The sequence below is a fragment of the Carassius carassius genome, chromosome 24, assembly GCF_963082965.1.
Source record: "Carassius carassius chromosome 24, fCarCar2.1, whole genome shotgun sequence".
Lineage (NCBI taxonomy): Eukaryota > Metazoa > Chordata > Actinopteri > Cypriniformes > Cyprinidae > Carassius > Carassius carassius.
Window position 1 is genome coordinate 16,866,347 of NC_081778.1, and position 25,041 is coordinate 16,891,387.

At 40.4% G+C, this 25,041-nt stretch overlaps 1 protein-coding gene across 2 annotated transcripts; it reads left to right on the forward strand.

Moving 5' to 3' along the window:
• The first annotated feature begins 1,646 nt into the window (after positions 1-1,646).
• Positions 1,647-25,041, forward strand: LOC132102991 (sorting nexin-27-like). Of its 2 annotated transcripts, none has more exons than XM_059507768.1 (13): positions 1,647-2,124; positions 6,683-6,914; positions 7,019-7,211; positions 7,331-7,395; positions 17,548-17,652; positions 17,739-17,817; positions 21,069-21,232; positions 21,326-21,415; positions 24,009-24,158; positions 24,284-24,412; positions 24,563-24,622; positions 24,694-24,756; positions 24,848-25,041. In XM_059507768.1, exons 1-13 carry the CDS (start codon positions 1,799-1,801, stop codon positions 24,890-24,892), a joined length of 1,701 nt encoding a protein of 566 aa, XP_059363751.1. In that variant the 5' UTR covers positions 1,647-1,798; the 3' UTR covers positions 24,893-25,041. The 2 variants fall into 2 exon arrangements, with proteins under 2 accessions (XP_059363751.1, XP_059363750.1); XM_059507767.1 differs by having other exon boundaries at positions 24,694-24,742.

Below are 25,041 nucleotides of genomic sequence, written 5' to 3' on the forward strand. Positions count from 1 at the left end.
CGGCCCGAGACTCAAACTCAAAACCCTTCGATTGCGAGTCCGACTCTCTAACCATTAGGCCAAGACTTCCCAGATATCATATATCAGATACCAGATATCAAATATCAGATCGAAAAGGCATTTACTTTCAATAAAAATAAATAAAAAAATATTTGAAATGTTTAAATAAAATGCCTCATTAATAAAATAGTGCTTATTGGATATGGCTAGGCTGCATCCATTTAATAATTTGTAATAAATATGATCATTTACACTCAGTATGTTATTGCATACTGTTTTATAATGTAGGCTACTGCAGTATTGAGCTGTCACTTAACTATTGCTAAAGAAAATACTGTTATTTTAGTCTAAACTGAATTTATCATTATTTGAACTTGGTGTAACTAGAATATATAGGTTTTCCACTTTGTGTAAATGGCAACAATAAATTACATCATTGTTCAGTTAAAGACAGCTCAGTGTTGATTCAGTTCTGTTCAGTATGTAAAGTTCATTAATTAATTGACTTCAATTCTGCAATAAAGCATATGAACCCTTATTAACAAGATTTTTTTAAAAGAATGGTTTTAGCACATTTATTTGTAAGAACAGCCTCGACAGCTGTGCTTCTTCTCATTCTTATCGGGCAGCACCAACGTCACGGTGAAAACGCCATTTTAAAAAAACAACACGTCTAAATTCTTTCAATCAACTCTGTTCTCTTAAGATAAAGAAATAAACTCTCTAATCCACAAGTAAATATATTTTTAAGCTTTAGATCATCCACTCCCACCTTTCTAGGTTCATTTCTCATTGTTTCGTTGATTAATATTTCGACAAACACAAATAACACACTGATTCCTCTATTCCACAGTGCTCACATAAAACTTGTTGGATGTTTATTTATTATTTTTAAGGTTTTATTCAGCATAGTATGTCCAACCCTAAATCTTGTTAGAAAATTTTCCTCTTTGGTGCTTCTTTAAGTCCATATCATTGTATTTCATAAAGTTGGCGTTCTGTATTTCCTGTATCCCATTTATGTTGCCACACAATTACTGCGTTTGCTTCATATTTACTAAGTGAGATAGGCCTATTCATGATCTTCTTATTTTCCAAAGCCTGTTTTCCTAATCCATCAACCTTTATACCCTTTATTCCCCTATATGAGCTGGTATCCACATAGGCCTAAATATTATCATAATGTTCATATTCTTAAATCTCATCTCATTTACTATACCCTGTGTACTGTGAAAAGTGAATTAATGCAATGACTTTAATGCCGAATATGAATCTGTACAAAGATAACCTTTTTAAATTTGAGTCTCTTCTATCCACTTTTAGTGCAGTTGCTATTGCCATCATGATAAATGATCTGATGTTCTCCCATTAACAGAAGTGTTTAATGATGGAATAGTGAAAGCCAAACCTGCTCTTCCTGTATTAGGATCTTTAGATCCATCAGCAAATGCTTGATATAGCCTACAGTTTGAAGTCTATTTTTAACAATAGCAACAATGTTTTCAGATTATTTCATTAACTCTAGCATATAAATATCTATGAATACAGCAGGAAACATTCAAGGTGGAGTTATTGAATTAATTTTCAGTTACGCGTAAAAATAAAAATAAAAATAGGCAGTATGCACTGTGTAAGCTAATGTGCATTGCGAACACAGCCGGTGTCTCGTGCAGGGGGCGGGCTGGCGTCAGTGTTTCCCGTCTGGAGTCTGACGCACTCCGCCAGCCAATAAGCTCATGTAGCACTTCGGCGCCCGAGCCCACTGTGGAGGAACTAGGCAGGAGTTCTTCAAATAAACATGGCAGATGTTGTCGAAGGAGACGGCACTTGCTCCGCTGGTCCTTCCACGCTTCACTCGGCGGCTCGCAACGGCTCCGGCATGAGCTCGGGGACCTGCGCCGGCGGCATCGTCGCGACCACGGTCACCTCCGGGCCTCGGCTGGTCCGCATCGTCAAGTCGGACTCGGGCTATGGCTTCAACGTCCGCGGGCAAGTAAGCGAAGGAGGGCAACTGAGGAGCATCAACGGAGAACTTTACGCCCCGCTGCAGCACGTCAGCGCCGTGTTACCGGGCGGCGCGGCAGACCGAGCCGGAATCTCAAAGGGCGACCGTATTCTTGAAGTGTAAGTTTATATAAGACTCGCTTTACAGCGCTGGCCGCCTCCACCATCATCCCCTTGTTAGACAGAAAGCGGCCAGATTTGGTCTTAAACACTAGAGATTAAAATCCACAGTGTTTTGAAAGCGTCGGAAGAGAGAAAAGACGCTGTAATCTAGTGCGACTGCTAATGTGGCTAATAAGTGAGTTGATGTTTATTGGAGGAATAAGCTGAACGTGGCCAGCCTTGACACTTCAGCACTGCATATCCTCTTAATAGTCACGAAAAATGCGATATATTATAAAAATGCACGCTATTTAAATGGCATACAGATGTCCCCGAAGACACATTTGTCCTGGACTGCAGAATGCAATTCTTTACAGCAGGATTTGATATCCTAAGCACATCCCAGCTTTATTTATTTATTTTTATTTATTTATCCTTTATTTTACCAGTATAGTCCCATTGAGATATAAAATCTCTTCTTTCAGGGATTCCTGGCCAAGATGGCAGCACAGAAAGTTTCACATAAACAACATACAAACATAAAAATTCAGAATCTTTCATAAAATTTTGTCCAGCACTCAAAATAACAACAAAAACTACTTAACAAAACATACACACGTTTCCCTTGAATTGGTCAATAAGAGATTTTTTAAAACTTTTAAAGAGGGGAGATGTTACTTGTAACTTGCATGCATATAGATCACATCACCGTAATCTAATATGGAGAGGAAACAACTTTGAATAATTCTCTTTCTTGCTTCTAAAGGAAAACATTTCTTTAAACGAAAGAGGAAACCCAGTTTTGGTCTAAGCTTTTTCAAGAGATTTTCAATATGTATATTAAAACCGAATTTTTCATCTAGCCATATGCCTAAGTATTTATAACAAGTATTTGTCATTCAGACATCTAATATTAGAATTATCCCATGTCCTTTAGGTTTTTTTGGTGAATATAATAATATATAAGAATAATCTCCTTTTTTTAGAAACTGACTTCAGAATTTCAAGGACATCTATTTGACTTTTTCATAAATCTAGCCTGCTGTTTCAGCCTCCCTGATCTTAAAGAGATAGTTACCCAAAAATAAAAATTATGTCATCATCTACCAGCCCTCATGTTGTTCCAGACCCAACTTTTTTTCTTTTTTTTTTCCCACAGACCACAAAAGGCGATCATAGCCAGAATGGCATTCTCAATCCATTTGCTTTCATTTTATTGAAAAACAAAAAGATGCCTTGAAAGTAAATAGAGACTGTTACAGATAGTCTAACACCTTATGTTACGTTACTTTAGAAGTGAGTCATATATGTTTGGAACAACATGAGTATGAGTAAATGTTGACAGGCTTTTTTAAAATTATTATTTCTGGCTAAACTATCCCTTTAGAATCTCTTTTCACACAGTGTTTCTGCATGTCATATGCAGAATCGGTGAATGTCTCTGCGTGAATGGCTGCTTCATTTCCACTAGATAAAGAGGTTTGTGTTTGGACGCGTTTGTTTTCATTGCAGATTCAGGTCACATACAGCAGCGTGAACAGACAAGCTCTCTCATTCCCTCTCATCTTGCTGTAGCTGACTGTGCACTGTTCTGTGCAATACTGGGTCAGATTCGAAATAAACCACATTGGACAAATGTGTAAAAAATAGCACACACTTTCTGAATGATCGGCACGTCCTTTTTATAACCATGGTGATCTCAAACATTTGCAGCATGATTATGTAACCGCAGACTTGTCTGTGGACTACATTAGGGGTATCTTTTAGGAGGAACATCTGGGTTATATTTGGGTTCCGATTTATTACTTGTTGGTGTTATTGGGTCTCGAATCTTACTGGAGTGGTTCCGGTTGCATGTTAATATTCACAGGGCACCTCACTGATGCTGGAGTTGGTTGTCATGGTGACAAGTGGTTTCCGTTGCACTGAAGGCGACAGAGCTCAGCATCAGTCAGTGTAAACTCAGGACTGAGAGGAGGGCTTAAATCACCAACTCTTTCTGTTTTGCAGATGTCCCCAAAAACATTCTATCTGCACACAGTACACTGTTCAAATTAAATGCAATGTTTTGCAAAGCACCCTCAGAGACAAGCCCCCTAAACCAAAAGGGCTGGTTAAAAGCATTTTGTCTTCAATTGATCAATCCTGGTATCAATTTCAAGAGAGCAAACCTTTACATTTTGCTTATTTTCAGTGGCTGCATGAAAAGGCAGTCCCTGCCTTCTGCTGATCTGATTTATGCACCTGCACAGTTTGGGTCTTGTTGTTACATTTTAGAATTAATTATTTTGTAATGTATTTAGTTTGCCATCTGCATTTAATGGTAGCAACAAAATGACTGTGAACTACAAAATATTGTCAAACAACATTTATATTGAGTCTTCCTTGTATACTAATATACATAAACAAACATACAACATGACCAGCGCAGCTGGTTTACAAGCAAAGACTCGTATCTCTTTTTTAAGTGAATCAATAAAGATACATCATGTCATGACCAATGGAGCCTGACTCCCAAAGAATGACTTTTATAAGCCAGTTCTTTTATTCAGAATTAGAATGACAAGTTACCCCTTTGAATCAGTTAGAAACTCTACTCTGCTTAATTTAAAGCATTGAATCATATCAGTGAAATTTGTAGTAAAATTTTGTGGGCAAAAAAGGCCCATTGTCTGCTGTGAGAAACCAAACCAAGCAGCTTTCTCTTGGTAAATGTAGCGAATCTGTGTGACCAACCTGAACATGTTGTGAAATTGAAACGGGGAAATCTTTAACCTTCAAATGGAATTCCCAATTGTTTGGATTCCTGTTGAACTGACTGTATTTCGCCTGCAGAAATCTGCTGAGCAACAACAATTTAATTAAAAACAAATACCCGATGGAATCAGAATTAAATTGACTGTTTTTAAATTGGAATTGAATCTGGAAGCCTGTATTGATACCCATCACTTTAAATTGCTCAGTTATCTGTGCTAATGTGTTATAAACAGGCAAATGTACTGTAGATTGTCATGTCAAATATATGATGGAGGCTTAGCTTGTCTGGAAGCAGGTCAGTCTGCTCTGTCTCTTGTGTTTAATGGAGTGTCAAAAAGAGGGAGATGGTGTGTGTGGACACATTGTAGGTTGGAGCCATGGTCAAAATGCTTCCATGGGCAAAACTATGATTCAGTGGCATGTAAGTAAGGAGGAAGAGTGAGTGTTTAGTTGATTCAGTTTTTCTTTGGGTGGCTGACTGAGAGCTTCTTTGAGTGTCTATGACAAAGAGAGATAGAGAGTATGTCAATACACTGCTGATTGCTGTTGAGTAACTCTTAAGTACTTTGTTCCAAAGATCTTCCTGCAAAGTATTTGCTGGAAACTCTTCAGCAAACTGGACATCATGTTCAGCAGGGTTTGTTTTCTGCCCTGAATAATCTCTGAAACCTACATGACAGCCAGAATGAGGGTCTTTTCGTATTAACTGTATCAAACACATACACACACCACATAGATCACAGACTTTGAGGTCACACTCAGGTTTTCAGGGCAGAAAATGTAATACTTTGAGTAAGACCAGTTCAGTCATCTCCCGAGAACTCTCTCTTGTAATAAAACCTGACTTTTAGCATTTTTGAGCTCAAAAATAAGGATTATTTTTCTAATAAGTTGGACTAGTAGTTCAGATTTTTACAAAAGAAAATATAAAAAAATTTTTTTTCTTTTTACCTATGCATTTTTATGTTTGATATTTATTTATATTTCTATAAATTGTATGAATGAAAATGATATTGGGTTATACATGCACTGTACAAAGGCACCTACTTTTTTTGTTAATGATTTTGAAAGAAGTATGTTATGCTCTACAAGGCTATATTGATTTGATCACAAATACAGTACACTGTTCTAGTGTAAAATGTAATTTATTCCTGTGATGGCAAAGCTGAATTTTCAGCATCATTACTCTAATCCTCCGTGTCATTTGATCCTTCAGAAATCATTCTAATATCCTGATTTGTTGTTTAAAAAATATTTCTTATTGTTACATTTTTTTTTAAGAATTCTTTGATAAATGCATATTTGGTTTGTAGTTTTCAACACTTTCTCACTGATGCTTTCCAAATTGTCACTGGTCATTTTTGCAAGTTTGGAAAGAAAAAAAAAACACATCTGTGTTAACAAGTTAGATAAATACAATTGCAGCAAGAAAACCAAACATTTCAATCTGGAAGGCAAAAATGCTTGTACATGATCAATAAATGTAACATTTTCAGTGGCATCACAGTACTGGCTTGAAAAGGCAAGCATCTGTTCTGTCAACTGGTCCAAATCATGCTCACACATGGCCATGGGCCAGCGGGCCATCCTTCTTGTGGAGCCCTGAAAATATTAGGCCAGATAATAGGAGCTCCAGGTCCAGGCACTCCACCAAAGTAGTGGTTCAGGATTAGGAGATATCAGATCTGACAATAACCCTCTAAAATTGACTGGAAACACAAGATTGATAACATTAATCCGTTAACATCACACTGTAATTGGCTGTGAGTACATGCTTAATTCTGTAACCAGATCCTTTCTTCTTTCCTTCCATCTACAGAAATGGGGTGAATGTGGAAGGGGCAACTCATAAGCAGGTGGTAGATCTCATCCGAGCAGGAGAGAAAGAGTTAGTCTTGGCCATCCTGTCGGTTCCTCAGCCAGAGATGGACAGCCTTGATCCCGGGGATGATGGCTCATCTCAGTCCTGCTATGACTACAGCGACAAGCAGGCCGTGCCGATCTCCGTGCCCACCTACAAACATATGGAACAGAACGGAGAGAAGTTTGTAGTGAGTGTTTTATCTGCTTGGCCACTTATGCCTCTGTTTGGTTTGATGCTTTTTCTCCAGATGATTTCAGGGTTATTTTTGACAGCATTGTGTTTTTGTGTCAGGTCTACAACGTGTACATGGCAGGCAGGCAGTTGTGCTCAAAGCGTTATCGGGAGTTTGCCATCTTGCATCAGAATCTGAAGAGGGAATTTGGAAACTTTGTGTTTCCCAAGCTGCCGGGGAAATGGCCTTTCTCCCTGTCTGAGCAACAGCTAGACGCTCGCAGGCGAGGGCTGGAGGAATACTTGGAGAAAGGTAAGAGAAGACAACAAAGGAAGGTGCTGTGAGATGAAAATCTGGAAAATAAATGTTTACAGATCTTTCTAACATTTCTCTCTTTCTGTTTCTCGGCCTTTCCCTCTTGATCTAACCAGTATGTTCTGTTCGGGTAATCGGAGAGAGTGACATCATGCAGGAGTTTTTGTCAGAGTCTGATGAGGTAAGGTTTTGTGTATAATACGGCTGTCAAGATATTATATTCATTAAATTATTATCAAAGGCACAATTATTCACAATAATGATATTTTAATATTTATAGAAAATTTGGGGAAAAAGTAATCACACCTAAAATATGAGTGTAGTGAAGCTGAGAGAGAGTTTGTAACCATAAACTGTATAAAGTGTACAAAAAGAACAATGTTAAATTTTTTTTGTTTTTTGTTTTACATAAAGAAACTTCCACGTTTGCTTTCACCTGTCATTGCCTGTGATTTTGTGTGATGGAAGTAGCTACATGCATACTTCATTGTCTTTTTTCTGTTTTGTAATTGGTGACAGCAGACATTCAACTGAGAAGGGTCTGGCTGCAGACTTGCACTTGCACTCTCAGACTTGCACTCTCAGACACTTGCACTTCCGCTAACGACGTCACTTGCAGTCTTTATTTTTTTTATTTTGTTCTATTTATTGATAACTTTTTGTTTGAATCTTTCAACATTTTACAGCAGTAGCCAGGTGGTGAAGACAAGAAAAAAGAAACTAAATTACAATGTCACTTGCAATCGCCACTTGCACTCTCCGCTACCTGTGACATCACTTGCAATCAACACAAATCTTGCATGTTGCCAAGTGTATGTCTCAAGGCCCTCTTTAAATAAGACCACCCCCGTGTTGATAGCCCCTAGGGTTAGGGAGTTATGGGTGGTTAAATTCTTGGTCCGCCGCCGACGATCTAGTGATCCCATGGAGCTACTGCAAGTGGAGAGTGGTGTTCGAGAGTTCGTGTATTCGTACCGGACTGTTTCGGTACAGGGCTTTCGGTACGGTGCACGTGTGTACCGAATGACCGAATGCAATATTTTGATTGCGGAACATAGGTACATTTTCGTGTTTTCAAACGAACATATTAAGTGGCGGAAGTCTCCGCATTCAGCGCAAATCCGGCCCTGCAGCTGATTCTAAGGCCGGTGACACACTGGCTGCTTGGCGTGAGCATGGCATTTCTGCTGCGTGTCAGTTGTGTGACGGAATGCCGCCGAGGCGCCGACAGACCAGGGTCTTGTCTTCACGACAACAATATATATACTTCATGTTGGGCATAAATATAAAGCCAACTGATAATGGAAACCGTCAACAGTATTGACGGCAAAATAGACTATGTTTGAGAGGTCTGGTTCAGCCACATACGCTAAACCCAATTGCAGTCTGAGCCGGAAAGAGAATTGATTAGTTCATCTCATGAGTCCTCGGGTCGAGTCATTCCTTAATCACGTGACAGACCCATACGCTAAAACATCTCGGTTACGTATGTAACCTTGCTTCCCTGAATAGGGAACGAGATGCTGCGGTGACATCACCACGTATGGGAACACCTTCGGTGTGACGAATGTCTGAAGCCCTATACCATCCCACCAATCCTATTGGCCATATAGCGCGTGGCACCGCCCATGCATGCGTACGCATATATATACCTGGTGCCGCGCGCCATTTACCTCAGATTTCATGAGTGAAGAGAAGAAAGCTATCAAGGTATGGCACGGCCAGAACCGCAGCATCTCTTTCCCTATTCAGGGAACCAAGGTTACATACGTAACCGAGATGTTCCCTTTCATAGGTCACTTCGATGCTGCGGTGACGTCACCACGTATGGGAATGCTATACCATAACGCCTGACGTACCTGATAGCTGGGATCCAAGGAAGCATCTGCTCAAGCGGAGAGAACCCGGGAGCCAGGAGCCATCCTCACATCCAGGCTGTAAGACCTGATAAAAGTACTCGGTGAGGACCAGCCTGCTGCAGCACAAATATCATCCATAGAGGATCCACTGAGAAAGGCTTGAAAAGAAGCCACTGCTCTCGTGGAATGGCCTTTAACTCCTAAGGGCGAAGCGAGCCCGCGCCTCATAGGCCAATGAAATAGCCTCCACCAGCCAATGGGACATGCTCTGTTTCGTAACTGCATGGCCCTTGTTCTTATGTCCAAAACAGACAAACAGCTGGTCAGACTTACGCCAAGGGGCAGTACGATCCACATAAGTCCTAAATGCTCTCACAGGGCAAAGACTCAGATCCCCAGACTCCGCCACAGCAGGGGAAAAAGCCTCCAGGACCACCTGCTGAAAACGAAAGGGATTGGATGCGACCTTAGGAACATAATTAGGCCTAGGTCGCAACAACACTTTCACAGAGCCCGGTGCAAACTCCATGCACGAGGGCGAGACAGAGAGAGCCTGCAAATCCCCAACTCTTTTGAGGGAGGAGTATTCAGAGTCAGGATTTTATCCGATACGGTTTCCAGGGGCTCAAATGGATGCCGTGACAAACCAAGCCACACAATGGATAAATCCCATGCAGGAACTCGCTCAGGGCGGAAAGGCCTCAGCCGTTGCGCACCCTGTATGAAGCGAGAAACCAGTGGATGACAACCCACTGAGACACCACCTATATACTCGTGGTAAGCTGAAATAGCCGCCACATAAACCTTCAGGGTGGCTGGTGTCACTCCATCCGAAAAACGGTCCTGAAGAAACTCCAGTACTGAAGCCACTGGGCAGTAAACTGGATCCACATTATGAGTTTCGCACCAAGTCATAAACAGTTTCCACTTGAAAGCATAAAGGCGTCTCGTAGAAGCTGCCCTAGAGTTTAGTAAAGTCTCGGTGGTTTCAGCAGAAAGACCAGGACATATCAACTCACTCCGCTCAGAGGCCACGCCCACAGATTCCACAGATCTGGCCTCGGATGCCAAATCCGTCCTTGTGCTTGCGATAACAAATCCCGTCTGAGGGGAATCTCCCACGGAGAGCCCGCTAACAGATTGATCAGATCCGCAAACCACGGCTGTGTGTGCCATTGCGGAGCCACCAGCAGCAGCTGTCCCACTCAGTCCCGCCGTATTCTGAATAATACTTCTGGGATCAGACGAACCGGGGGAAACGCATACAAACTGGTCCTGGGCCAGCTGTGAGCTAGCGCATCCAAACCCAGGGGTGATGGAGGGCATAGGGAGAACCATAGCGGGCAATGCGTAGTCGTGCTCGACGCGAATAAATCCACTTTCGCTTCCCCGAAAATCCGCCATAGGTGATTCACCGTCTGAGGGTGAAATCTCTATTCCCCCCGCTCCAAAGCCTGTCTGGATAGTAAATCCGCGCCGAAGTTCAGTCGTCCGGGGATGTGAACAGCCCGGATCGACAGAAATTTGTTCTGAGACCAGAGAAGAATACGTCTCGCCAGCCTGCACAGGGGGCGAGAAGGCAATCCTCCCTGATGATTCAGATAAGACACGACCGCTGTGTTGTCCGTTCTGAGAATCACATGACGGCCAATCAGTAGACTCGAAAAATACTGGAGAGACAGAAAGACCGCCAGTAATTCCAATTTGTTTATGTGCCAGCTGCGTTGTGCCGCTGTCCACACTCCATGGGCTGGGCGCCCCTGACAAACAGCCCCCCAACCGGTCAAAGACGCATCTGTTGTGACAGTCTCTCGGGAAGCACAAATCCCCAGCCGAACCCCGGTGCGGAGAAATTCGGCTGACGTCCATCGTTTTAACAACATCACACACCTCCGTGTCACCGAGATCATTCGATGCGGAAGACAACGGGGTGAAATATTCCGTCGTTTCGTCCACCACTGAAACGGGCGCATGTGAAGCAAACCCAGATGAACTACGGGAAGCGCCGCCGCCATTAGACCTAACAGTCTGAGGCACAGTCTCACTGTTACAGCGTGACCCGCTCTGAAGTGCTGAACGCATGATGCAATCGATTGAGCGCGCGGTAGAGAAAGCTTTGCTGTCATCGCACGAGAGTCCAATTCTATTCCCAGAAAGGTAATCCGTTGAGAGGGGATTAACACACTTTTCTGGAAATTTGTGCGTAAGCCCAGGCTCTGTAAATGATTCAGCACAAAGTCCCGATGAGAGTGTGCTTGAGTCTGCGATTGCGCTAACACCAGCCAATCATCCAAATAGTTCAACACACGGACGCCCCGGAGCCGCAACGGGGCCAGAGCTGCGTCCATGCATTTTGAGAATGTACGGGGAGCTAGCGCTAAGCCAAAGGGAAGAACATGGTACTGATACGCTTTGCCCTCTAAAGCGAATCTGAGGAACTTCCTGTGTCTCTTGATGATCTGAATATGAAAGTACGCATCCTTCAGATCGATCGTGACAAACCAGTCGTTTGGTTGAATCTGAGACAAAATAGATTTTACTGTCAACATCTTGAATTTGCTCGGTGCAAGATTCAGACGGCGTAAATCCAGAATGGGTCGTAATCCGCCGTCTTTTTTTGGTAAAACCCTGACTCCATCTGAGAGGGGTGTACTTCTTCTATAGCCCCTTTGCTCAGTAGAGCTGACATTTCCTGTCTCAACACCGCTACATCCATCGGTCTGACCACCGTGTAAAGAATTCCGCGGAAAGGGGGTGGGCCTTTCCGAAACTGAATGATACGCTTGCGGCCCGAAACAATGTTAGCGGTCTCAAAATGTCCGTTTCCTGCAACGCTGTCGCACACATTGAAATGTCCGGGCACGAAAGACTTGCGGTGTTCGTGCACAGGGGAAGTATATGTATAGTAGTCGTTGCATTTCGTTGTGCGAAATCCTGAAGCGTGGACTTAGGCCAGGAATTAGGCCAACAGATTAAACATCGGGCTCTGCTGCTAGTGAAAAAGCGGCGGCTGTGCGAGCCGTCATGATGGGCCGTTCTTGAAAGACCCCTTGAAGCGTCCCTCGAGCTCTGAAAGCTGGATCGCGCAGAGTATCTGAGGGAGCGTTTGGCGTTGCAGTTTGCTCCAATGCTGTTCGAGGCGCTGTTTGCGGCGAAACAGTCAAAGTTTGAGCAGGCAGCAAAAGGATCAGGTGCTGCTGTTCGGTGCCCGAGAACGAGAGGCGTTAGCCGTCGAGGTTCAGCCTTTTTCGTTGGCGTTGAGCCGGTGGAACAACTCTAGGGCCCCTATCCTTGCGAGGGAACCGTAATCAGACCAGCCATGGAACGGCCCACTGCTCGAGCAGTATGTTTGGTAGCACGAAGCGCCAAATCAGTTGCCCGCCGTAGTTCTTTTACCGCTTCGGGTGTGATGCCCTCCCCTTCATCCAATCGTTTTAACAGCTCCGCTTGGTAGGCCTGGAGGACCGCCATAGAATGGAGCGAAGCAGCCGCTTGGCCAGCGGCCACGTAGGATTTCCCCACTAAACTGGACGTGACTCGACACGCCTTCGAGGGAAGGAGGGGGCGGGACTTTCACGCCGTGGCCGAATTAGGCGCGAGGTGCTCTGCGAGAGTCTCTTCCACCGGCGGTATCGCTGCATAGCCATGGTCAGCCATCTCAGAAATGGTGGCGAAATCCGCAGCTGCAGCGTTCGTTATCCGCGCCGAAAACGGCTGTTTCCAGGACCTCGAAACCTCCTGGTGGAGGTCTGGAAAAAAGGCAGAGGCCTCCGGAGCTGCGCAGGTGTACGACTTGTCAAAAAATGGTCTTCCAGCTTCGAAGAAGGTTGGGCCTCGGCCTTCTCAACCTCCCATTCCAGCCCCAATGTACCCACCGCACGGGAAACCACATCCAACAGCTCACTGTAGGAGGGGGAAACACGCCTCTCCTGTCCACTAGGAGGTAGAGGGCTCGTGTCGGCCGCGAAGTCCTCAGACCCCGAGGCCGCGGTGGATAAAACGTCGTCCTCAAGGCGGTCACAACCGATGGAGATGGCAGTACATGCCTCCGGTGTGGGCTGTAAATCCTCACAGGAAAAGACGACAGGGTCAATAAATGTTTTCCTATGCACTAGGGTAGGGGAGAGCGAGCGATGTGGAGAAAATTCCAGCGCTGAGCTGTCCTCAAAATCCATGTCACACGTGTCACCCCAAGCTATCACCTCGTGCGGTGCCTCGGCAGTCGCAGAAGTGATGTGGCGGGGGTTAGACACAGCGACATCGGAGAACACATCCACCCTAGAGCGCAGCACTCTGAGCCGCAGGCTATCGCAGTGGGGGCATGACGAAAGGCTGCTAAGCGCCGCCTGTGCGTGGTGTAGCCCTAGGCAAACTACGCACCTGTCATGAGTGTCCCCCTTGACGATATACCTGGTACACGGCTCTTTGCACTTCCTGAAACTCATCGCGTCCGCGGAGAGGAGAATACTGCTCGTGATGATCGCTGTTGAACGCGAGACAAAAGGGAACAGAAGATTCGCTTCGTACTGAAGGAATGAAATCTGAGGTAAATGGCGCGCGGCACCAGGTATATATATGCGTACGCATTCATGGGCGGTGCCACGCGCTATTTGGCCAATAGGATTTGCGGGATGGTATAGGGCTTCAGACATTGGTCACACCGAAGGTGTTCCCATACGTGGTGACGTCACCGCAGCATCGAAGTGACCTATGAAAGGGAACCATAGACAGTAAAAGAATGCAGTATTGAGCCGGAAAGATAATTGATTAGTTCATCTTTCGGTTCTTCGGATTGTTCGTTCTTTTGTCCCGTGATGACAACATTGGCTAGAGTAATTATTAAATCAGATTGTTTGTATAAACCATACTTTTGTAACCTATGACACTTTATAAACATTAAACAACACCGTGTACATACTTTTGAATTGTTGTTTATTGTTTATTTTTGTGCCAGAAAAGCTTTGTAACAAAGAGGACAACTATTCCAAAATAAATCAAAATAATAAAAAAGTAAATAATTAAAAATAAAATTAAAAGATAATAAAGCCACAGGGTCTAATAACCTTAACAAATGAACTTTAAAAGTACAATATAAAAAAAGAAAAAAAAAGAAAAACTAAATATTGCACAACAAGCTTTGCTTTTTTTTTTTTTATATATAATAATTTAAAATGAATACGTTTTAAAACAAATAACACTTTGGTGCCAAAATAAAAACTTTATATCAAAGAGGATAACTATTCCCCAAATAATTTTAAACCATTTAAATAAAAATAAATGAAAATTAAGAGATACTAAAGCTACGGAGCCTTATAACAATAACAAATTACCTTTAAAATCACAACAACAACAGAAATATTGCACAACAAGCTAGTCTTTTTCTAAATAAATAAAAATAAATAAGCTTTAAAATAAATAACACACTGTGGCTATATTTTTAGGATTTGCTTTAAGGCATGTTTGCATTAAAAAAAAACAAGCTCCCTGACCTTGGATGGGCTGATTCTGTTTCTTCTATCTGAGATAATCTGCCCAGTTTTAGAAAAAATTCTTTCACATGGCACAGATGTGGCCACAATGCAAAGTCTTGTCTTTGTGACTTCAGAAAGGCTTTTGTATACTGGTGAACAACTCCTCCACCAGGCCAGAGGGTCTGATGTGCGGGGTAAGAGTGGCTCTGCAAGGTAGGCCTGCACCTTTATAGCATCTGAGGTCTTAGAAGAGGTAGCAGAAGGCCTCAAGCTTGCTACCCTCTCGTCAAAGTCTTCCCAAAACATGGCCCCTGCACTGGCAGTCGCACCAGGATCTGAAGTATCCTCCTCACTCTGAGCTGGGTTAAAACTGTTAAAGCTATATGAAAGTATAGTTATCATAACTTATTATCAAAACATAATAAGTTTTAAACTAACATTAATAATTCAAATTCAAAATTTTATTTGCTATTAATGTATATGTCATTATGTCCTTTTTTGAGCAATCTTCTTATACATATATTACACCAATATGTCAAGTCTGACTAGGAAAAGCAATTATTATACCAGCAAACTCAAAATTGGAGTAAAAATTGACAAACTAGTCTATAAATACTTTTTATTTTAAGCTTGGATTATTATATTATTATATAGCCTAGTGTTTATTTACCGATAGACCAGTCAAAAAGACAAATTAATCAATATTTTATTTATAACAGGGTTTTATTTATTTATAAAATAATAACAAACCACAGATCCTCGACAAACAGTAACAAAAACACAGTGACAGAAAATGTCAGAAATAGCGTATGGGTCTGTCACGTGATTAAGGAATGAGTCAAACTCGACCCGAGACCCGAAAGACTCATGAGATGAACTAATCAATTCTCTTTCCGGCTCGAGACTGCGTTAGTTTTGCGTATGGGGCTGTCACGTGATTAAGGTACGAGTCAAACTCGACCCGAGACCCGAAAGACTCATGAGATTAACTAATCAATTCTCTTTCCGGCTCAAGACTGCGTTAGTTTTGCGTATGGGGCTGTCACGTGATTAAGGAATGACTTAAACCCGAGGACTTCTTGTCAGATAAGAAATGAGGTGAGCTAATCGCAGACTAAAGACCCAGGTAAAGAATGATTTTTTTTTTCTGTATCTTATAGCATGTTAGTTTTGTATTGTTTTTAGTGTGATCAATGTTTGCGTAAGTACTAGATGTGTTGGGGAAGTAACACGTAACATTTTCATTACATTTTGCTAAAATGAACGAAATGACTCGAAAAAAGATTCGTTCATTTTGCTGAACGAGACTCAAAAGTCCGAGTCGGTAAAATGATCCGAACTTCCCATCACTATTAGAAACACGAAAATGTACCAATGTTCCGCATACAAAATATTGCATTCGGTCATTCGGTATACACGTGCACCGTACCGAAACGGTTACACCCCTAATATATATATATATATATATATATAATACAGGTCAAATGTTACTTTGGACACACAAATGGGAGAGTGACAAAACTTATACACAAAGTATATATCTGCCTTTTTACTCTTCGGTATCGGCCCCAAAAAACCCATTTCGGTCTTGCTGTAATATAATAATATGTGTACTTTTGACATAATATCAATGTATTTAAAATATCACTGTTATCATCAATACTGGTGTATCAAGACTCTCAAAGTGTATATGTGACACATCAAATGTATGATAGAAAAACAGTGCCTTTCCTACTTATATTTATCTACAGATCTATCCAAAGATCTTATCTTAAAGTAGTATGAAGGATGGCAGTTTGGTATGTTTTGGTTGTGCTCATAGGGTGATTGCAAGCAGAAACAGGAAGTATCAGTGTACCGTGGGCAATGTCTGTTGCAGTTCATCTTCAGTAATCACATGACCACTCTGTCTGGGAATGCAGGGTTTGATTATTACCCTTAAAGCGATGGTTCTCAACCTTGGGGCCAAGACCAAGTAGTATGGAGTCAATATAACGCCTTATATATACGCAAACAAATTTAGTTTTGCAAACGAAAATTAAAGTATTGAGGAAAAAATAAATTTGCTTTTTGCAAACAAAAATAAAGAATTGCAAAACATAAATGAAACAGCAAGAAAGCAATGATTTTGCAATACATATTTTCCATGGTCATATCTATTAATTTAATTGCAACGCTGCTTTTATGAAGCAGCTCACTCCAGGTCCTGTCATGATAAGCAGAGACTTTCGAGTGGATCTTTTCTTTTTATTCAATAGCATTAAAACATTCATGTTTTTGATTTATTAACTTTAATAACAAATGTATGTGTATTAGCAGCGTTTGCTCAAGTTAAAGAAGTTGTTACCATGAACATCTGCTGTTTATTTCTCTCAATGTGCACACTTTTATAGCATTAAAATGTGTATTGTTTCATTTGGTTAACTGCAAGTATTTGTTTAAAATCTCTTAACTTGTGGGAGGACACCAAGTTCTGTGCGCACACATACCGTATTTTCCGAACTAGAAGTCACACTTAAGTATAAGTCGCATCAGTCCAAAAATACGTCATGACGAGGAAAAAAACATATATAAGTCGCACTGGACTATAAGTCGCATGTATTTAGAACCAATAGCCAAGAGAAAACATTACCGTCTCCAGACGCGAGAGGTCGAAGGATCACGGCTCTAAGTAGCATTCTGCTGGCAATGATAGAACTTTGAGAAAACTGTACAGACTGTCTTTCCAAAACAGATGGGTCTGGTTTTATATCTGTCTGGTTAAATTTTGTTAAAGTTAAGTGGATTCTATGAAATTGTGTTTAACCGGTATGAAAAAGCAGCATTTGAAAATGTGGCAGTTGTGATGTTGTTTGTATACCCATTTGCATGTTCCATTGCTGGGCTGTGAGTGTGAGGCTGTACCTGTCGGGCTGTTTCTCTAGTACACGGTGGACAAGCAGCCTGAAGCGCTGCTCTGTCTGTTTGGACTGTATTTTTAGGACTCTCTCTCATTCCTCCTAGAATTATAATGGTGTTTCTGATGTGGAGCTAAGGATAGCCATGCCAGACAAAACTACAGTTACGATCCGGGTGCGAAAGAATTGTACAACAGACCAGGTCTACCAGGTACAACGTTTAATCATGCAACATTTTATATCAAATGCAACAGTTCCCAGATGCATACATTGCATTCTTCCACCTGTCTTTTTCAGGCTGTTGTAACAAAAATTGGGATGGACAGCATTACTGCAAGTTATTTTGCTCTGTTTGAAGTCATTAACCACTCCTTTGGTAAGAGTTTGCCTCTTTTTCCAGAATGACAGTCTTGTATGCCTGTGTTTAGTAAGAACTAGACTAAAATAAAATTGTGCTGAACACAAAGGAACATGTTTTGAAGTATGTTCGCAACCAAATATTTTTTAGTCCTGCTAACCTTCATAATATTTTTATTTCAAACTGTTGAAGTCAGTGGGGACCAGGAACTGTTCGGTTACACACATTCTCCAAAATATTCTCTTTTTTGTTCAGCAGAAGAATGAAATTAATAGAGCTTTTGGAACAACTAGAGTGTGAGTAAATAATGACTGAATTTTCATTTTTGGGGTGAACAATCCATTTAATACTCATATTTTTAGATGCATCCTAAGACGTTAGGCCATCCTTAAAAATATTCTTGTTTGCCGTAACCCGACCGACCCTGTCAATTTAGCACCAACTCAATAATTATTTTTTTTTTTTGCTTTTAGTCCGACCGACTTGCCGATTGTAAATTTGCGTTAAGACCGACCAATTATTTTTTTACTCTTCAAACAACTAATACAAACGCAATAAAATACTATTAATTATATTTAAGTAAGTATTGTAAATATATAAATTGCCTTGGCCTACATACAAATGAAGGCTATCTTCTTTAAAAAAACCCTTGACGTCGTCTGTGTCTACACGGATGTCACACTGTGGCCTGTGCGTTCGCTTCGTCTCAGACTCTCACTCACTGTCAGAGTCAACGGTTCGCGCTTGGTAATGATGGCTGCGGCTGCAGTAAACTAAATGTTCGCGGTCACTGTTCAAAGTCAAACGGGTTCGGGCACCATAATACATCTAAAAAAAAATCATTAAAACAGCTCGACACCTCTTTAACTTGGCACAAAGTTCTGGAAAAACTGTGCCCAGATCTTTTCCCATCCCTTCTCCTCTCTAGTCTAAAACCGTGACCGTGTCGACTGTCACTTTATGTTCGAAAATCTATTGCACGAATCAACCAACACACGTTTCGAAAACGAAAATAAGAAAATGATTTTAACGACCTTTTCTTGGAGCGCGTCCAGGTTTTTTTTTTTTTTTTTTTGAACAGGCGTCACACAGCAACTGCAGCTTCGGACAAACACGCATAACAGCAAATAATACTTCTGCACAATGTTTCTCTTTTTACAACAGAAATGTGAATTCAGCCGGTATTCAGTCTCATACAGTTTCGGTCTTGAATTGCCTAGGGCTGTCAAAATAGCTACACGAGGTGAAAGATGAGAAAGCAGATACTGCGTGTCGAGCTCGTCCGCCTTTGAAAGTTGTGTAGACACAGCTGTGCGCGCGGCGAGATAATGGAACACGTACCGGGGCTCATAAAGGCAGCTTCCTTAATGCAAGCCTAAGAAAATCGCCTATGCGACTTTTTTTTGTTGTTGTTGAAATTTAATCGTAAACACAGCCATGTTGAAGCCTGTAGTAAATGTTTTGCATTATGGCAGTCCACTCTGCTTATTGTTTTTCGAAAATGTTGCAATCCTGTTTGTCATTTTGCACGTAACTTCACGCCAATAAATCATCAGAAATATTGGTCTTTACCAATATATTGAATCTTTACATTCCTCCTGCCTCCGTGGATTTACCTATATTTGGTGTTATTTGCCGTATAAAACTTTAGACATGCAAAATCGATTTTACATTCGATTCAATGAACACTCGTCACTCAAATCAAACAGGATTTCTTTCACAAAAGTGACAACCCAAGAAAGCAAAGTAAACGTTCTCTCATTTGTAGGTTGCATTGATACGTAGCGGTGGATGCAAGTAAAATAGTACCTAATTTTTTTTTCTCACCTGAAATTCATGCAATAAACATGTTTTTGACAAAGATTTAAATTTGTTTGTGGTCTATATAGCCTGCATCAAAATGAGGTTTGCAATGATGCGCCCGAAGGCACGGGTTGAAGACCCAGTCAGTGACGTCACGATATGCTAATTTGTTTAAATTCATACCGACGTCATCACCATCACAAAAATTTACTTTTTTTTTTTACATTGAAACTTGAAAAAAAAAAATATAGACCGACCTACGGACCCTTTTTTAAAAAAAAATTACTGTTACTGCAAACCAAAATATTTTTAAGGATGGCCTTATGAAATTTTACCCCTAGTAGAACTGCTTCTGTCACTAGCTGAAGTTAATAGTATTTTATGTTTTATAGTTTGTTTGTTTGTTTGTATAATGACTAGGATTTTTATGGAAAAAATTCTCACAATTGCTGCCTTTTTATTTCTCAGAATTTAAATGGTTCTTCTTTTAAGCTCTATTTGACAATCACCTTTTTATTCGGAGGCAGAAACAAGTTTTTATAGATTTTTATAATACATGTATTTAAATCAAATACACTTTAGTGTATCACAACACAACACAACACACGAGTACCTCACTTTTTCTTGTCTGTACTTTGTATGTGTGGGGTTTGGGAGCTCATGGGCTGTTGAATTGTACAATCCTCTTTGTTTACTAACCTTCTTATCCAGTAACTTAATGAAGGCAAAATGTGCATGTGTGGTGTGTGTGTGTGGCAGTAATTCATGCTAACAAATCTTTAAACCCCCATCCACATTAAATGTGATGTGTCTCACAATATTGCTGTAGTAGAATCTGTAATTGCCCCCCAAATTATCCCATCATTTAGTTTGTGTGTGCTCTGTCTTTAGCATTTTATTTCAAAGAAGTCTCTAATACTCACCAATGCTACATTTATTCCTTTATTTTTATTAATTTTTTTATTTATTTATGTTATATCAAAGCTGAATTTTCAGAAGCTATTACTCCAGTCTTCAGTGTCACATGATCCTTTAGAAATTTGGTGCATTTAATTATTTTTATCCCTTATTTTATCATATTATTTTATATGTTGAAAACTGATTTGCTGTCTAATTTTTTTATGGATAACATGATGCATTTTTTTTAGGGTTCTTTAAATAAAAAGTTCAACAAACTGCATTTATTTAAATATAAAATCTTTCGAAACCATTTAAATGTCTTTACTGTGATTATTTGGTTAATGTAGTCCTTGCTGAATAAAAGTATACATTTTCCTTAAAACTATATAGTATCTATTAAATCTAAATATATAATATTCATGATATAAAGTGAAATATGATGATGAATGAAGTACATAAAGTCTTCCTATAAATACTTTGACTCTTCATCTTTTACACTTTCTCTCTCTGTCCCTGTTTCTTACTGATTATCTACCTCTCTATCTCTGTCTCTCTCGATCTCTTAGCACGCAAGCTGGCCCCTAATGAGTTCCCACATAAGCTGTATGTGCAGAACTATACATCTGCCATCCCAGGCACCTGCCTCACACTTCGCAAGTGGCTCTTCACCACAGAAGAAGAGATTCTGCTCAACGACAATGAGCTGGCCATCAACTATTGCTTTCATCAGGTCTGCATACATGTGTGTTTTCAAGCAAATGTGTGTTTGTGGCAGTGTGCTTTCAATATGTACTGCTGTATGTTTACTTGTGTCCTCTCTCAGGCTCTGGATGATGTGAAAAAGGGATTCATCAAAGTGGGAGAGAAATCCTACCAGCTCCAAAAGCTCATTGAACAGAGGAAAATGACCATGGTCAGTCTCCAAACCATGCATATTCGCAGTTATAGGGAGTGGTGGAGCTCTGGGGGTTAAAGTCATAGCTCATCAAAAAATGAAAACTCTGTCATCACTTACCATCATGTCCCTGTTTTCAGTAGAAACAAAAGGGCAGCTTTGAATCTTAAGTTAGATATCAAATATAGCAGGTAGAGTTGTTCCGATTCCGATACTAGTATCGGAAATATCTCCGATACCACAACAAATTCTGGCATCGGCATCGGCGAGTACATGAACCCATATACCGATCCGATACCATTTTCAAGACCTAGTTATGAACGCTAGCTTTGCCTAACCGCTGCACGGTTCTTCTTCGCTGCTCAGAATGCATTGCAAACACAGGACGATGTGCTGTAATGCCACAAGCAACCCCTGTTTAGAGCAGCGAAGAAGAAATGAAAACGCGTTAGCAGCACTGATCTATATATGACTGGATCGCTCATCGCGTTCTAAACTGCCAACAGACAGTGAAGCCGCTTCTATATTACAGATCAGTGGTTAGCAGTATGTCCGCTGTTTAGCAGTATTTCAGACTGGACCAACCAGACAGTAAAACGGCGACTAGGGACCAAGACGGTGCTGAAAATTTTAAAATGTGATGATACCAGCGTCTCTGTAGAACCGGTAGTAAGTTTGAGTATATTCGTCACCCGCAGCTGCGTTCAGTCGCTTCCGTGTTAGTCTAAGCGCAGGGCTCCAGACTGTAGCCGAATATATATACTAGTGTCTGTGAATATTAAACTGCAAAATACTATTTAAATATTACTCCTGCAAAGTCTACATCTCTGTGGGAGACGGGCGCAGATGCACGGGAGCTCGCTGTTTTGTGGCCTCTGCCGTGTGTCACTATATGAGGACATGAACGCATAAACCGTCACTTCATGAGAATTTAACGTTTCATTTGAGAAAACTGTCATATCATAAACACAGACACTCAAAGATCTTCATGGCGAGTAAATTGACAATATATTAAGCTACTGTTGTAGCCTACAGTAGATTTAGCTACGTCTCTATGTAGTAATAATACGTCTCTATTAATAATAATAATTATGCCTAGACGGTTGCTTGTTTTTTACTTGTTTTGTTGTAAAGAGATTATCTGATTAATATAGAATTTTTTATATTCCTAGACTTATTTGTTGCAGTTTTTTATACACTAATATTGTAAAACTAAAATACTAAAATACCTTTTTTAGTTTGCGGTGTTAGATTTTTGGCTGCATTTGAAGTTCTTTTTCGCTTAAGAAATTAGATAATATTACTGTCAAATTCATGTCAGATAATAAAAATACTGTAATAAATACAGTAGTTAACCATGTATTTGTTCATGTTTTATCAAGGGATAAGTCTGGAGCACACCATAAAATAATTCTAGAAATTTACACAGGGCTAGTAGTATATACAGCTGTATATACAGATACACACCCAGGTATCGGATCAGTACTCGGTATCGGCCGATACCCTGAGCCCAGGTATCGGAATCGGTATCGGGAAGAGAAAAAGGGTATCGGAACATCTCTAATAGCAGGTTTGACCTCATGAAGTTTGATTTGAACATCTGATTTAAGAGTGAATGTTAAATACTTAAATTATGGTCTGTTTATCACACAAATCTATCTTATGGATTCAGAAGACTTCAAATACAGAATATGAGAGATCCTGTGGACAGCTTTTCTGGTTCCATAGAAAAAAATAACAATGGAATTATTTGGAATTACATTAAAGAGAGTAAATGACAGAATTTTAAATTTTGGCTTGAGGCAAAAAAGGATACATAATGTATAGTTTATCAACTTATATTATTGTTCAATTAGATTATTTTAATTGGGATATTTAATGTATAATGCTCATTTCCTGTTTTACATTTTGTATACTTTTGTCATCATCTAGTGCTCTCTTAATACATTAAGTGTTTAATTTAGTGTGTACAATTATACATGTAGTGTATAATTTTCATACTGCCCACATGTAATATAAATATACACTACCATTTAAAAGGTGTGATATGTTTTTTTTCCTTTGAGAAATTCATATTGTTATTAATCACAGATGCATTAAATGACCTAAAGTGACCGTAAAGCCATTTGTTAGAAAATATTTCGAATTCAAATAAATACTGTTCTTTTGAATGTGGTTTCTACAAAAATATTGAGCTACACAACTTTTCTTACTTTCCTACTAATATCAAATGATAAATCAGCATGTTGGAATGATTTCTGAAGACTGGAGTAATGCTTAAAATTCAGTTTTGCATCACATGAATAAAATTAATGTTTAGATGTATTGATATACAAAACCGTAATTTTAAATGGTAATCTTTTTGACAGTATTGCTGATTTTACAGTATTTTTTTTTTTTTAAACAAATGCAGTCTTTGTGAGCATGAGACATTTATTTTTATTTTTTTATCAAAAGCATTCAAATGTCTTACCAACCGCATAATTGTGAATAGTAGCGTAATAGGAATAAAATGTATTGGATATCATCATAACCCATTGTGCAGTACATCTCAAACTGAAAAGTGATTGAATCTTAATGCAAGTGTTTCCTGTACCCTCTCCCTCTGCAGTATTTAAGTATTCTGAGGACTTGTGAGGGCTACAATGAGATCACTTTCCCGCACTGCTCCTGTGACTCACGTAGGAAAGGTCACGTTGTTACAGCGATAAGCATCCACCACTTTAAACTCCATGCGTGCACCGAGGATGGCACTCTAGAGGTAAATGCGCTTACTTTGATGTAGTAAAAAGTTGCTTGTGAATGCTTCTTATTTTTATACATTAGAAAAACAGTTCGGATGCTAATTTTCTGTTTCTAAATGATTTGCCCATTCTGTTGTAACAGAATCAGGTGATAGCCTTTGAATGGTCGGAGATGCAGAGATGGGACACGGATGAAGAGGGAATGGCTTTCTGTTTTGAGTACGCGCGAGGGGAGAAGAAACCTCGCTGGGTCAAAATCTTCACTCCATATGTGAGTCCCAAGCGAGCTCCATGTGATCTTGCATCATGCACAAGGCTCGACAGTTAGGACTGTGTCTTAAATCTTTCCATTTTGAACATTTGTAATTTTTACATATTTAAACATTGAGTCCTGGTGCTAAAAATGTCGTTCTCTTCTTAGTTCAACTACATGCACGAGTGCTTCGAGAGAGTCTTCTGTGAGCTCAAATGGAGAAAAGAGGTGGGTACTTCAGGTCTGAGTGAGACTCTGCTTGCTCTTTTTGCTTTTATTGATTGATATATTTTTGTCAGGTTGAGGAGGAGGCCACAGACAAGGACAATAAGAACTGCAGTAAAGATGGTATGTGCGGTAAGGTAAGGCTCTGCCTGCCTCCAGGTTGAATTGTGGACATTAATGTCTGTCCATAATGTGTGCTGTGCTCTGAAACCCATCCCTCTTTGACAGAATATCTTCCATCTGTTGAGACACAGAAGGGATGGAGGCACATGAACGAAGAGATCATCTCCTCTTGAATTCTGATACACGCACACGTACACTAAAAGCTGCATACAGAGACTCAGAAAACATTTAGAACCAGTCCCATATTCTTAAACATACTCCACTACTGATACACACTTACTGAAATAGGAAGATACGAA